This window comes from Scleropages formosus, chromosome 11 (assembly GCF_900964775.1).
Source record: "Scleropages formosus chromosome 11, fSclFor1.1, whole genome shotgun sequence".
NCBI lineage: Eukaryota > Metazoa > Chordata > Actinopteri > Osteoglossiformes > Osteoglossidae > Scleropages > Scleropages formosus.
The window spans coordinates 10059401-10075217 of NC_041816.1; the positions used below are offsets into that span (position 1 = coordinate 10059401).

Sequence of the window (15817 nt, forward strand, 5' to 3'; positions counted from 1 at the left end):
CTCCACTTACATGGAGTCTTTTACTATTGTGTGAGAAGGGTTCACATGTAGGACACCTCTGTCATTCTTTTGTGTCTGAGTTTGTGTGTTTGCGGTTTCTCCAACTTAATATTATTTTATTCCCTTTATATGTGACAAAGAACTGGGTCGTACCTGCTGATTTAAACTCGTGTAACTCCTGTCACTGTGACTGTACACACATCTAGAGTGAGATGAGGGCGATGAAAGGCTCTGCAGCCTAAAGAGTTTGCCCAACTGTCTGCCGCGCAACCTTGAACCCAGTCGGTCGGCACTCCCTTCCTAGGGCTTTTGTTTCTGCATGGCTCCATGTGGAGGTCTGTGTCGGCGGATCTCGCAGGTTCCTCTTCCTTCCTCCGTTCCTGAGCCCCACTCCCCTCTCCTCTGGTCCTTTCGTATATCTCTCCTCCGTCCTGTGTCTGTCCATCTTGTCTCATCCCTGCGTCCTGGTCCCCCTCTCCCCGACACCGTGTAGACCATTTCAAACGTTGTATCGCTCTACAGTGGTGCAGCTGAAAATAGCCACTGGCTGCACCATGGCCCACTAAAATGCCAGTGTGCGTAATCTAAATGCAGCAGACTTTTTTTCACCAGTCTGGAGCCGTATCAGCCTGTCTCATTTGCGGTTATTTATTTACTTCATCTGCATGTCCCTAAAGAGTGCATAAAATAGATTAGTCCTATGATTTGCTTGTGGTGTGTGTTGCAGAATGTGGGGGGAGAAATGGCAACAAGTCGCATACTATAGATGTTTAGAATAGATTCTCTTACAGGCATATCATTAAAATGAGTAGCAAGAGAGGGGGAAAAAAGTTATGTGATAGAACTGCTTGAAAGAAGATTACGTGCTCACACTTATTTTTATTTATTTTTGCACAGCAAGAAGTCGAGAAGTTTACAGACATTGAAAAACTCTACCTCTACCTTAGGTTGCCTTCTGGTCCCAGCAATGGCAATGACAAAAGGTAATTTTGTCATATTTTTCTGAATATTAATATTATAGTATTTCACATGTATGTCTACACACATAGGTGAGAGACTACAATATTAATATAAACATACACTGTGTGTGTGTGTGTGTGTGTGTGTGTGTGTGTGTGTGTGTATATATATATATGTGTGTGTGTGTGTGTGTGTGTGTGTGTATATATATATATATATATATATATATACACACACACACACACACACACATATGTGTATATGTGTATGCATGTACACACATCCAGTGCGCTGTCTGAAAGAGCCTCCAGCTTGGTCTTGTAAAATATCGCATTTGTGTTTATGAAATACTTATTTAATCAAACACAGTTTTTAATTGTCTAAATGATGATGTTATAGCCATATAATGAAGGTAGTTATTTTAATATGTCAGCGCATGTAACAGATCAGAAGGAGGCATGGATCAGTCCTTGTGGGGGGGGGGGGGGAAAGAATAAACCACAAACTTTTCATGTGTGCAGACTGTTGCATTAACTAAAGTTTCCATTACAAAGTCCATGTTCTACAGAAATGTACAGAGTTTAGTCCATGTAGGTTACTTTATCACACAAAGTCTCTGTCTGAAAAGGTCTTGAGAACTTTATGTATTCATCAGTCTGGATAACTACATTACGAATTACATCATGACGCCATGAACTTTCAAGCAGCACAGTGTATAGGAACGGCACCATTTCATCAGATGTCTTTTGTTATTTGTGACCCCCCTGCATGTTTCCGTCAGGACAAATAAGTATAGGCAGTCCCCAGCTTACGAACATCCAACTTACGTACAGCCCGTAGTTACGAACCACCCCTGTAAAACCTATTATATTAAAAATTCAAGTTACATGCAATGATTCGTAATAACAAATGGGTGCTGCTTTACTACGTGCATCAAAACATTGCTCATCTCCAGCTATTTATCGGCTCGCGGGTGGGGTGCGTGAGCCTGAGGTACAACAAAGACTTGCTTCTTTTCAGCTGGACCACGTTGTTGTTAAGGGTCTTGTGTGTTACTAATTTTTTTGTTTTTGTTTACCTTCCTAACCATGGCACAAAACTTAAATGTGATGCAAGTGATGATGATGCATCAAAGAAAAGGAAAATGGTCACGATTGAGACTAAAGTGGAAATAAAGCGAAAGGTGAAACGCCAGCGAACATTGGAAGAGCAAACATTGAAGTTTCTTTGTTTTGCACACGTATGCACACACACTCTTGCTCTAAGAGAGCACTCAGCTATAAAAGCCACTTTTCAACCTCTTCCCAGTTGCGGAATCTCACTCAAAACAACCGTCCCCTCTGCGTTCACAAACCTACCTCGCTTTGCTCTTCCAAGTCCCGTCCCTCATCGTTCCTCAGTCCCGTTCCATGTCTCTTTGATCACGACCGCCCACCTTGTCCCTCAACCATGATTTTGAATCTTCACTTCTGTTCAGTTTGCCGATCGACCGACCATTCGCCCATCCCTGACCACGAGAACACGTCTAGTCCTTTGATTCTGAATAAACGATCCTGCACTTGGGTCCAGCCTCCTACATGTCCTCTGTTCATCATGACAGTAATAACATTTATCTCTTTCTATGTCTCTGTCTATTATAAATACTGTAGTTACATTTATGATTATTATTATTCTTATAGTATTTAAGATGTTTTAGTGTATCCAGAAGTGTTTGTGTAATGCTTTTTATTCATTGAAAGGTATACGATATAGTAAGACAAACATTCGACACACTGGCGTCAGATACCCACTGTACCTAACTGTTCCGACTTGCATTAAAATCTGACTTAAAGACAGACCGAGGACACGGAACTTCGTAATTCGGGGACTGCCTGTAATTCAGTTTGGGGGGGAAAAAAAAAAAAAAACTTTTGCTGGCTCCCAACTCCAGTACATCGTTGCTGCTCTATGCTACTTATCCATTGTGAAGGGCTCGTATCTGTTCTTAAAACACCCCTCATTTTATGTCGTTGCTGCTTTTACCCTTTTTATTCCATTTGCAGACTTGATTGAAAAAGATTTCTCCCTGATCCCACACCTTTCAGTCTGTAGCAAATGGTAACTAATGACATCCTCACTTTTTATTACTGGTGATAGAAAGCAGGTAGATGTCCAGAAGTCCTGAGCTCACACTCCTGCACATCTCCATTTTCTCCCATGTTTTCTTCTGCTCACTATTTCTTCCTGTGCTGTAAACAGCTTCCTCCTGTTTTCTAACCTGTATGTAGGTTTTAATTTTTTTTGCTGTTATATTTACATTGTCATTTAGCTGACAGTTTTCTCATATGCAATTTACATTGTTAGAAGCTATAGAACAATATATGACAAAACAAATCCATTGTTTTTAAGGTCAATGCTATGGGGAAAGTATCAGTAATATTTTGTGAAATATACAAAGTGATGATATACAATATACTAGTGATGAATACATTTTGCAGTATCCAGATTTCTGTGTTTTCTTGTGTTTTCCCCTTCTCAATCTGTCACCCCAACACCCAATACTCCACGTGGTGTCCAGTAGGATTGAGAGTCAGAGGGGGTGCTTCAGTCCAGGACCCCTTTCATGGTACTGAAGTTTTTCTTTTCCAGGAAGGGAAAATGGGGGAAAAATTAAACTGATGCTTAGAAACAGACAAAAACAGAAACTACTTAATACTTTCTTTTCCCCCCAGTGTGTTAATAGTGCCTTAAACCACACTTTTTTCTTCTAGCGATCAGAGCTCCATGTCATCCAGCCGCACGCAACAGATTCATGCGTTTAACTGGATCCGAAATCACTTAGAGGAGCACCCAGAGACATCTCTTCCCAAGCAGGAGGTCTACGATGAGTACAAGTGAGTGGGTTACAAGTGGGCCATGACAGGAGGGGGTAAGGATGGTAATGTATGGTTTCATTTCCTCTAATCATTTAATCTTATTGTGCTTTGAAGAGTACTCTGTAGGACCTCCATTTTGAGTGATGATCTCATCAAAAAAATCTGATAATTTCCTATATCTAGAATTGACCTCCGTGGCTCTTCAGGGAAGAGTGTGTTTTGAGAAATGTTTTATAATAATTACTTGTTAGAGTACTGTCAGAGGAGAAAAACTAATTTGAAATAGATTTTAAAGCAAATGTCACTAACAGCTTATAGGTCACAACAGAGAATTTTTTAAATGCAATTTATTTTTAATTGCAATCAAATGAATCTTTTTTCATTGATGCCCTTTTAAATGTGGAAAAATTTGCATATTAGGTACCTTAAAATCCTGGTCATATACTTTGAGCGTGCAATTTCCTCCAGTTTGTCTCTTGTTTTTGTCTTTTTCAGGAGCTATTGTGACAATCTTGGTTACCATCCGCTGAGTGCTGCCGACTTTGGGAAGATCATGAAGAATGTCTTTCCCAACATGAAGGCACGTCGACTTGGCATGAGAGGCAAATCAAAATATCCTTCTCAGTGCGCCGTCTGTTTCTGACATTTTGGCTGAGGAACATCTGCTGTTGTAGTTTTAGCCACTAAATCTAGACCTGAAATGGAATTGACAAATAAAAGAAGTACCCATCAGCATGGTGGTAGGGTATGACTCCATTTTCCAGGATGGTGGCTGTCTGCTTAAGTTTTTGGATGGACTTCAAATGCTGAGTCAGTTTTCATTCACCCATGTACCAAAAGAAACACATTTCTTATGTAGCGGGTGGAAAATTCATGTAGTGCAGTGACCTCTGGCAAAGTGAGGCTAAAATGTTAAGGTCAATTAAGCATTGGGGAAGAATGAGCCTGTCTGTGCAAGTTTCAGTTTTTTTCTGTGACTCATTGATTGCATTCAGAAGCAGACGTTCTTCGTTTTTTTTTTCCCAGTTACAGTGGTAACTGAATTCAGTATTGGCTGTAAGTACACCTATAAATTGGTTTGGTGAAACCACCCTGTTATGCAGATTCCTGTTGTGAGGGGATCAAATTAACATTATTTCTTACGGGGAAGAAAAGAAATCAGTTCCTGGCTGAAAAATGCCACCTAAAATTAATTTTTAAAAAAGTGTTTTTGTGCATGACAAATGCCAAGATATTTGATTATGTTTGCAACAAATTTTCTAGTTTTTTTTTTTTTTTTTTTTTAAATTTTTATTATTCCTAGTTAATACTTTAATTTTATTATTTCATTCACTCAGTCATTATCAATAACTGCTTGTCCATTGCAGTTTCATCGTGGTCTAGAGTCTACCTTGCAAGCAGAAGGTCTGACTCAGGGTACACTGGATGGAGATGTTTGATAATTTGGTTCACCAGACTGTGATATAAAGTTCAAAATATCACCATGTCACTGTGGAACGCACATGAATGCTATGCTTTTACAAGCTACTCTTTAATGCTACATGATTTTCATCTGATTGCAACATTATGGCTTTATTTTCACAAGCTGAATGTTATTAATGTTATTTAAGAACTTTATATGACTGTGGTGCACGTGCCCATGGCTGCCTGCTTGGGTGAAGATGGACAATGCGCTGTTTAAGACTTTGCAGACAGTGGGACAGTGTGTAACCAGAGAGCATGTCTTATTCCTCACCAGTCACAATTTCTGTAAATAGCACAAATAAGTTTCACACCCAACCCACCTTTCTGCTCCTTGAAACATTGTCACAGTGATTCAGGTGGCAGAATTAAGTTGCAAATTTATTTCTATAAGAACTCAAAAGATCCAAGTTTACATTCCATCTCCTGTTGTAGTATTCTTGATCTTGACTTTCCCTGAATTAATACAGTAAAAATTACCATGATGTATAAATAGGTAAATCACTCTAAATTGCTTAATACTATTGAGCTATTTTTGGAGAAAAGCATCAACTAAAAATGTATAAATAATAATGAAACTACTTTTTAATTGTAATAGTAAATTATTATTAATACTTGTCATTGATAGAGATTGTCACGGTATTAGGACATTGCTGTCTCATGTTGCCTTATGCTAAGCATAATTTTCTGTACATTGTTCAGTGCATATATTGTATCACCTACGTGGCATTGAACGTATATGTCTGGTTAAATTATTAGCTGTCTTTGTCAGGATCATGAAAAGCACATGGAATGAATGTGTAATGGGTAAAAATGCTACAGTACTGATTTTACTAGCCTATTCTTCATTAAAAGAGTATGTATTTCTGAAAGCCATAATAGCTTTCCCCCCCCCCCCCCCCATTGTATGGGACCCCGTCATGTGAAAGACAAGAGTAAACCAAACCAACGACGGTAGTCTGTAGCTTAATAACAATGTTCTGTATGTGGCTCTGTCATCATTCTTCTTCACAGCTTAGATAACCTCAGGAGATAAGGTAAAGTCTGAGATTCTTAGAGCAGTAGGTGGTCAGTGATGATCATGTTAGATTGTGCTGTGGCCTGGTGGAAAAATGCCTCACAACTCGTACTCTTTCCGTCTAGTGAAAATGATTTATTTGGCAGCGAACTGATTTTAAAAATGCTTTGTGCATTTTCCTTATATCACGTGTAGTGTGTGGCGTGATAAAAGGTTTGTTTTGCATTTCCATTTGTCCTGATAAGGTTGTATCTACAGTGGTAAAGTTTCTTCCATAAACAGCCATATAAATTTACAAAGTGTATGATATTCATAATGTATGATAAGTTTCTCTATTAAGTAAATAAGTTCAGTGGCTTCTCCATTGGCTGTAGAAACAGATGCTGTGCAGTTTCCTTCCTGAGGTTTACGCCTTAATAAGATCTCACGTACTGCTATAGTGGACTGAGGAAAAAGGCCTTTGTCCACATGCCATCTCTGCCCAACCTGGACTTACATAAAACAGGCGATGGTGTAAGTTCCCTTTTTCATTTGTCACCACATTGAAAACAGTAGAAGTCAATAGGGAATACAACAAAACAAGTGTAAAAACTTTGTACAAAAAATGTCACTTATTGCTCTTACTAAATACCTTCTCTGCTCTGAACACCAGGGGCCTACATTGGAAGGTTATAGTAACATTTTTGGAACTGAGATGTATTGAGCCTCTGGAGGTTAGAGCAGTGTTAGTGCAGAACTTAAGAAGACTATGGCATGGAGATTGTACATGGTGCAGCTTGTAGGCCTCCTGTCTCTTCCCCAGTGTGAGGTGCTTGAGCCGTCGGGACCGCTGGCCAGCGCAGAGGGGGAGGTGCGCTCAGCAGCCTGCGGCCTCGTCTGCGAGTGGGCCCAGAAAGTTCTAAGCCGCCAGTTTGACTGCGTAGAAGACCTGGCCCGGTTCCTCCTCAACAGCCACTACATTGGCACCAAGTCCGTAGCGGCGCTGACGGTGATGACTGGACCTGCTGGAGGTATGCCTCAAGGTCCGGGGGTCAAACATGTCCTCACGCACGCACGCACATATAGCTCTTTCATTTGATCACTTCCTGTAATGGGTTTTACTCCCAGCCACAAGCCATCCAGAAAGAAAGATTGCATCCACTTGAGACAAGTAATTTTAGATTTGGTTGAACATAAACATTTTAATTATTTTTTTGGCAACCTTCACAGCATTTACCTTTGACCCATGCACCGTTTTATTAAAGAGTAGAAGCAATGGTTTTTTTTAAAAAAAAAAAACCTTTATTTCCAGGAAGAAAGACGCCGACGCAGGCATCTGCCTTTGTGCCCACGGCTGAAGCCAACTCCTTCCAGCCGCAGGTGAAGACCCTGGCTTCTCCTTCTGTTGATGCCAAGCAGCAGCTGCAGCGCAAGATCCAGAAGAAGCAGCAGGAGCAGAAGTTGCACTCACCACTGCCGGGTGAGGGCCAGGCCAGGAGGGCAGATGGAGGTACACCTGGCGTGGGGTCCACCATCCCCTGTAGAAGCCCCGCCTTACTGTCCCCACAGCCCACTATTGGGATCGTGGTGGCTGCCGTCCCCAGCCCCATCACGGTAATTGAGCTCTTACATGGTCTGTACTTTTTCTGTTAGAACTCGTGGAGTGAGTGTGGATACATGAGGCATGGGCCCATGAGTGTTTAACATGCCATAGCTTTTACCAGTGCATTGCACACTGTGATTTACTGAGGTTTTTCTGTTTGGTTGAAACCAAGGTGGCTAACATTGTTTGTTGTTGTGTACTAAGTGACTTAAATTGATAAGTAACCATTATATTTTTTTTGTGGCATGGAATTCTTACTGTATCAGTTCTGGGTAAGTACTTTGGGCACCAGCAGAGAGTATAGTGGATATTGCTACTGCCTTTGGATCTGGAGGTTGCTGGTTTGAATCTCACTTAACTGCTGTAGTGCCCTTGTGCAAGGTACTTACCCTGAGTTGCTCCAGTAAAATTACCCAGCTATATATACAGTATATACAGACACCCCTTGACTTATACGAATAGACTGTTCTACAACCCTTTATGTAAGTCAAAAGTTACGTATGTAAGATTCCCCCTCCTCCCCTACCATTCAGCATCGTTGCATGCTCCTTTATACATGCAGCGTCCTTCACTATCGTATTTATAGTTGAGCTAAACCTGGTTCCCATGCTATAGACGATAATCTTTGTCCACCTTCATACTTCCTTATTATTTTCGATTTCATCTCCAAATCGATTGCTGTACGCTTGTAAGATGGTTCTCGTTTTCCTTCAAGTGCATGTTGACCACCAGGCATTGTGACTAATGAAATGGGTAAAAATGCAAAAAAAACTCTACGCTAACGAGAGGAGATGCATTCACGGCTCAAAACATGCGGGAACTGGGAAGATGCAGCTTCCTGTCTTGTCTGGCTATGCCGACTTGTGCGTAATGTATTTCAGATGTCTTGCGCAAGCGTTATCCATAAATAATGTGTTTGCTGGGAATTTTTTGACGTAAATCTATATTTACGCAAGTCAAATTTACCTAAGTAGAGGGGGGGTGTGTGTGTGTGTGTGTGTGTGTGTGTGTATATACAGTATATAGCTTAACATTGGAAGAAGCTTTGGAGAAAAGCGTCGGCTAAATAAAGGTAAATTGTCAGGGGAACTACAGCAGGACTCTAATTCGAACTGGGAACTGTGCTTGCATTGCAGCAAAGATGTACGTTGTAGTACCTGCTACCTGACGGTGTAGTTATGGCAACTGGTTGATATGGAGCCCGTAATTTTAACTTGTGTTGCATATCGGTCTCTGCAGGTACAGAGGGGCAGGCAGCCAATGACTTCCCCCAGTCCTGTTGGCACCCCAGAAGGCAAAGTCTTACCGGTAAACTTCCAAGTGGTGACTCAGTCTGTGCAGCCAGTGAAGCAGTGTCCGAAGACCCCGCAGAACGTCCCTGCCAGCCCCGTGGGTGACCGCTCAGCCCGGCACCGCTACGCCCAGATCCTGCCAAAACCTTCAGCTACCAGTGCCATCACGCTGCGCTCACCGCCTACTCTGCTCATCACTAACAGCCCTATCAAGACTGTGATGCCCACACCACATGTGAGTTCCGTGAATGTGGTAAAGATGACGGCAATCTCCCTGGCACCCAATGGCAGTGGGAGCAGTAGTGGGAATAGCAGCAGCACTGCTACCCTCAGACCAGCCTCTGCTGGAGTGAGCAGCACCAGTTTTGCAGATGAGCCCAGGCCCAGTCCACAGGTGAGGAGTGGCTCTGCTGCTGCCTCTCTGCAGTCCCCTGTTCCTCGTCAAAGTCGTGCAACTTTGACCCCAACAGTTGACGTGAAGATGGAGCCTGAAGCCTTAGCTGAAGACACCCAGGCTCTCTGTGTTGACCGCCTGCCTGCGTCTCAGGAAGTTGATGATAGGCACAAAGGTGATGGAGGTGCGAAGCCCGGGGCTTCCAGTGAACCTATGCCTCCTGCAAAGGGGTCCCAGGCACTCCGTGGAAAGTCCCCTTCCAGTGCCAGCACTGTGGCAGCATCATCTGGCAGCAATAATGACAACAGTGAAAGCACTTTGTATTTAACTGTCACAAATCAGAGCACCAGCGTCAATCTGTCCTCCAACGGTCACACTCTGGCTGTCGCATCACCACCAAAGGAGGGCAACCTGGGCTCCAAAAGCCCCAGAAAACGCGTGAGCATTGGCCCTGAGACACATGCAGGTCCTGTCAAGAAGGTGTTCGTTTCCCAACAGCCGCTTGGAGATTCTGATGGTCCTAAGGCGATTATCAGCAGTGCTTTGAAGAAAACCCCAAGGGTGGGTACTCCAGCCAGACCTGAAAGTGCACCAGCAACCATACCTGGCAAAGTAACTGTGAAACTGAACTCCACAGTCCCAACTCGAATTCTTGCGCTCTCCGATTCACCCATCACAAACACAAGTGGCTTCCAGACAGTCATAAAACCTCAGGCCACTGCTCCTAGCAAAAACGAAGACTCTGCTGCTCTGGACACCAGCAGCCTGCTTCCTGGTAGTTCTACCCCAAGTGAGACTCCAATGCAGCATATTGGAAGCAACCTGCAGGCTGCCTCAGCAAGCTCGGGGATGCTGGACACCTCCACTACAAATGATTTCAAGAGCTCCATGTGGGAAGAAGGACAACTTGACAGCGTGCAGCAGCAGGCTTATGTGCAGCAGCAGTTACCAGATGACAAGCAGGTTGTTACACCAGCAATGGACCAGATGCCTATTATGGCCTCTGCCTCCAATCAGCTAGCTCTTCATCCAGACATTGTTGACTTTCCAGGAGGTCAGTCTAGTGTGGATTACTTCCCATTCAATGATGATGACATGACCCAGGACAGCATTGTAGAAGAGCTGGTGCAGATGGAGGAACAGATGAAACTGAACAGTGGGCTTCAACCTTATGGCAGCTGTGTCGATGCAACGTTGCAGGGTCCAACAACAGTAATGCCTGGGGCCATTCTATCTTCTCACCAGGTGGGCACCCCCTTCTACCATTCAGCTCACAGCAGCAGTACTCCCATCCACACTCCAACACCAACCCCTACTCCAACACCAACCCCTACTCCTACATCTGAGATGATGGGAGGAGGTCAAGGCTTGATGCGGGAGAGCCCTTGCTCCAGGATGGCACCCACCACCCCTGTAGACAGTGCTCTGGGGAGCAGCCGTCACACCCCTATTGGTACTCCACACTCCAACTGCAGCAGCAGTGTCCCCCCGAGTCCAGTGGAGTGCAGGAATCCATTTGCTTTCACGCCCATAAATTCCAGCATGACAGGATATCACGATGCAAGCATAGTCTCCAGCAGTCCTGTTAAGCCCATGCAGAGGCCCATGGCTACTCATCCCGACAAGGCCAAGCTGGAGTGGATGAGCAATGGTTACAACACCAGTGGAGGATCCTCTTCTGCTTCCAGCAGTATTAGCATTCTGCCCAGCTACCAGGACCTGGTGGATGACCACTTCCGAAAGCCACATGCCTTTGCCATTCCTGGGCAGGCCTACCAGTCCCAGTCACGACATAATGACGCCCACTTTGGCCGCCTGACACCCATCTCACCAGTCCAGCAGCAAGTCGCCAGCATGACAAGTCTGAACAAGCAGGAAGGCTTTGCAGTTCCAGCTCCATTGGACAACAAGGTGACAACAAGCTCATCTGGGTCAAGCTCTTTCCGTTGTCGCAGTGTCAGTCCAGCTGTGCGGCAGCGAAATCTGAGCGGTAACACAGCCTTCCCCAGCATTTCCAGGTCCAGCGTCTCCTCCTTCAGCTCCCCTGTGACACCTGAAGTGCTGAGCATCCTTGCTAATAACCAGCCAGACGTTAGCACCAGTAGCATGGCTCAGAGGAGCCAGTCGGTTCCGCTCAATGTGATGATGCAGACTGAGGTTCTTCCAGCACAGAAGCCAAGCAACAGCCAGAACATTACCAGCGTGCTGCTGAGCAAGATGGATCCAGATGGTGATGACGCTGTACGAGGCCTTGGCGTGAACAACATGCCTTCCAACTACACTGCCCGCATGAACCTCACCCAGATTCTGGAGGGTGATCCCGGCTTTACTGGTGGGGCTGACCCCCAGGCCCTGATTAGCCCCGGCCCTTCCACATACGAGTTCCAGAAGCCAGGTTACCTCATGAGCAACACCGGGAATGAACAGATGAGCCTCTCTTCTGTGGAAGGCCAAGCACAACCAGGATCTGTAGAGCAGCAGCCAGAATCTGAGCAGCAGCAGCTTCAAGATCAGCAAGAGCAAAGCCAGTCCCAGCTGCTGGCTCAAGACATGCAGCAGCAACAGCATATTGATTTCAGCAACACTGTCAAAGACCTCTTGGGGGAAGATGGCTTGGACCCAAGTTCTCAGCTGGTGGGCCAGGTGGCTTCAGAGCTGAATGCCGTAGCGTCTGATTTTTCCATAACCTCCGAGCTCTCTGGTAGCATAAACGATTTGAACACTTTGGACACAAACCTGCTGTTTGACCCTAACAGACAACAGGGGCAGTATGAAGATTCTACACTGGAAGAACTGAAGAATGACCCGCTTTTCCAGCAGATCTGTAATGAGACTGTGAACTCCGCTGGCTTTGACTGGCTGGAGAGTAAAGACCAACCCACAGTTGAAATGTTGGGTTGATGGATTTGTTTTGCACTTTTTTATTTTATTGGATGTCTTTTTCTGTTTGTACGCTTTTTTAAGAACCATCTCTGTAATGATTTGCATAAAGGTTCTATAGCACACTGCAACAGGAACCTGGACACACTGACATTTGTCCAGTAAGAAGTGCCAACCTGAACAGACGCGATGGGTCGTTCTGTTTGGGTTTTTGTTTGTTTTTCTAAACATATGCTGCATCAAGGTGCATTGCTGGTGCTGTTATATTCCCTGTCTGCCCTAACCCTGATATCAAAAAAAATCTTCATGTGATCAAGGTCAATTCAGTTGGACAAAAAGATTGAGTACAGATGCTCCTCGATTAATGATGGGGTTACGTTCCGACAAACCTATTGTAAGTGAAAAAATCATGTAAAAAATAAAATACAGTACTGCACGTACTGAACATCATAGACTAGCCTACCTTAAACATGCTCAGAACACTTACCATATCCTACAGCTGGGCAAATTTAAGCAGGAGACACACACGAGTGTTTAGCAGACATGATGGGATGCAAAAACACAAAACGCTTTAAACACAGTATCGATTGTTTACACTTGCGGTTGTTTACACTCGTTTGCGTGATCGCTACAGAGACTGTGAGCATGGTTGAGTGGATGCTGTGGCTCACTGCCATTGCCCAGCATCGGGAGAGATTATTGTAACGCATATCGATTGAAATTTAAAATTTGAAGTACGGATTCTACTGACTGCGTATTGCTATCTTACCATCGTAACTTTGAAAAATTGTGACTCAAACCATTGTAAGTAGAAGAGCATCTGTAATTGGAGGGGAAGTGATGACAGACTTAGGCTGCACATAAGACTGTGCCACTCGTTCGTCTGTGGAGCAGACAGTGAAGTCTTTGATTTAAAAGAAAGGAAAGAAAAGTCATAGAGGTTGTGCAGACAAGCTGGCTCATAACATATTTAGTGGGTATAGACTGTTTCAGGAACAAGCATTTGACTCGCTGTAGACTGTTCATAAAAGCTGACCCAACATTTCCTGAACACAAAAAACATAGCTTGTAACAGACTATCAAGGACTGCACGGCACAATGAGAGCTTGTCAAAACCTTATTAGAGGAGAAGAAAATCACGTTAATTGGAAGGTGCGTGAATTTCAGAGGTGTTTTAAGCGAGTGAACGTTACCACAAGAGCTATGTTTTAACTGGCTGAATATGAATGGGCAGATGGGAAAGATTCTTGACATTGTGTGGGAGGGCATTTCACATGGTGGGCCACTGAGAGCTTATTTTCTGTTTGAGGTTATTTAACATAACAGGTGCTGCCTTGTGCTTATTTAAAGGGAGATGCATAATCCTATGCCAAATCAAATCAGTGGCAATGCTTTCATATGTCTTTCATGTCCTAAAAGCAATAGGATTTTTTTAAGCCTATTTGAACTCTCACACTTTATTTTAAAGGAGGAGATTAATTTTTTTGTATTTATTTTCTAAAACGGGAATATTACAGGGGAATGGCCAGTGTCACCAGTGTTTTTTGGATGGGTACTTGCAAGATTAAAAAAAAAGAAAAAAAAAAAAAATTACAGCTAGTACCTAGTCCACAAATTGATTAAAGTTTCCAGAAGATGTAAAGGCAGCTGTTAAAAACAGGTTTTATTAAAAAGTGAGGGAAAGATAGGAGTAGCTAAACCCACTTCTATATTTTGATGTCAGCAGACATTTATCTTTTTTTTTTTTTTTTTTTTTTTTTTTTTTTTTTTTTTTTTTTTGTCTGGATCTTGGATTGTGGCCTGTGATGCTGTAAGCTTGCACCTTGTGCATTAATGAAGAACTAAACCTTGCAGTTGTGCTGAAGGATCAAATATAAATACAAAAGCAGAATGGTTATTTGATATTGCGTTATAGAGGTTAATTGTTTGCTTGAAATTTGTCAATTATAATACATTTAAAAATGTATACAATGCTTTTTGATGACAAGGGGTTTATCTTGAGCTGAGAATATATTTAAACAACCTGTTCTATGGTAAAATTGGAGGTATTGAGATAAGTCCTTTATTTTGAAAAATAATAAGTGAATAGTGAAATGAAAATGTGATACCCCTTTACTAAGTTGTTTGTAATGGAGGAATTTGTCAGTTAACTAGAAGAATTGGCAGAAAAACAAAAAAAAAAAACAAAATTGCTGGTTTAGTTGTACATTTTCATGATGTTTATAGTCATGCATTTATTCTAAAGAAAATGTCGTGCTTTAGGTGTGGCAGGTGTCAAAACGGGGTCTTAGAGAGTTTGGTTACAACTGATTCCACTCCCAGCCTCCATAAAACCTGTTGTGTCCTGAGTCTTAACTCTTTCATTAATACTTAGAAAATCTGTCATTTTTGAAAGTGTATAACCCTTAAGTACTACATTATGTTGTAGTATGGGTAAAGATTAATACGCACAAGTTGTTAAAGTTGTCATTTAGCCTTAAGACCCGATGGAAAAGTTGGACGAAAAGTTGCTGACACAGGACTCTGTGTTTTCTGTACTGCTGCAAATCTGAAGAGGAATTGCCCTTATGGTACAGATTGACCTGGCATTGGCTTTTTGAACAATAGATGTGACTTTTTTTCTTTCTTGTTCTAAAGAAGTATTCAGTGTTTGTTTATTCAAGCTTTTCATCCATCAGACTAGAAGTAGAGAAGCAATATAATCTGTGATATTCAAAATGCATGCGCTGAAGTAATAGATCTACATCCCAGAAAAGCAAGAAATCATTTCCTATATATAGTACACATCCATTGGGGCCCATTGTTTCTAGTAAATCTCTTGTGGATAATTGCATATAGTAGTTTAAAGTTGTAAAAGAGAAGGAAAATGCCTCCACATGGAAGTTAAAAGCCTTTTAGTCAATGAACAGGTGTTTCAGAGGATAATTATTTATCCGGGTTCATAATAATGATGATAATAATAAATGTCATGTTAGCATGGTGGAAATCCAGGGGTTTGTGTATGTATTGAATGCTAAGAGGTGCTTTGCAGTTTTGTTGAGTAGAGATCATATTGGACTTGTAGTGTGTTAGGGTTTTAGCCTTCTCAGCCTTATGTCTGTACCAAAGAAAAGCTGTTCAACAACACCAAGAAGGATGATGGAATCTACACATAGTGTCCATCTGCCCTCCCATTGACTGATGTTCTGCTCTGCAAGCATTTGTTTATTCTGGCAAACCGGTTGGACGTCATATATATATATATATATATATATATATATATATATATATATATATATATATATATATATATATATATATATGGTATTGTGAAGGCTTTCATTGCATCTATTGCTTGAGGTGGTTAGTGGGGTCTGGGGTGGGATCAGTTGATGC

The 15817-nt window shown here is 42.5% G+C and overlaps 1 protein-coding gene across 3 annotated transcripts in view; it reads left to right on the forward strand.

The window, feature by feature from the left end:
- The window catches only part of LOC108926737 (DNA-binding protein RFX7-like), a 36105-nt gene extending 23260 nt beyond the window's left edge, over positions 1 to 12845 (forward strand). Inside the window, exons 3-10 of one of the 3 annotated variants that reach the window (XM_018739637.2) lie at positions 898 to 983; positions 3518 to 3565; positions 3711 to 3833; positions 4311 to 4427; positions 6723 to 6807; positions 7097 to 7304; positions 7586 to 7887; positions 9116 to 12845. In XM_018739637.2, coding sequence (XP_018595153.2) covers positions 898 to 983; positions 3518 to 3565; positions 3711 to 3833; positions 4311 to 4427; positions 6723 to 6807; positions 7097 to 7304; positions 7586 to 7887; positions 9116 to 12463 — 4317 coding nt within the window. In that variant the 3' untranslated portion in view covers positions 12464 to 12845. The remainder of the gene's footprint in view (positions 1 to 897; positions 984 to 3517; positions 3566 to 3710; positions 3834 to 4310; positions 4428 to 6722; positions 6808 to 7096; positions 7305 to 7585; positions 7888 to 9115) is intronic. The other 2 variants (XM_018739638.2, XM_018739639.2) reach the window with 2 other exon arrangements.
- The last annotated feature ends 2972 nt before the right edge of the window (positions 12846 to 15817 follow it).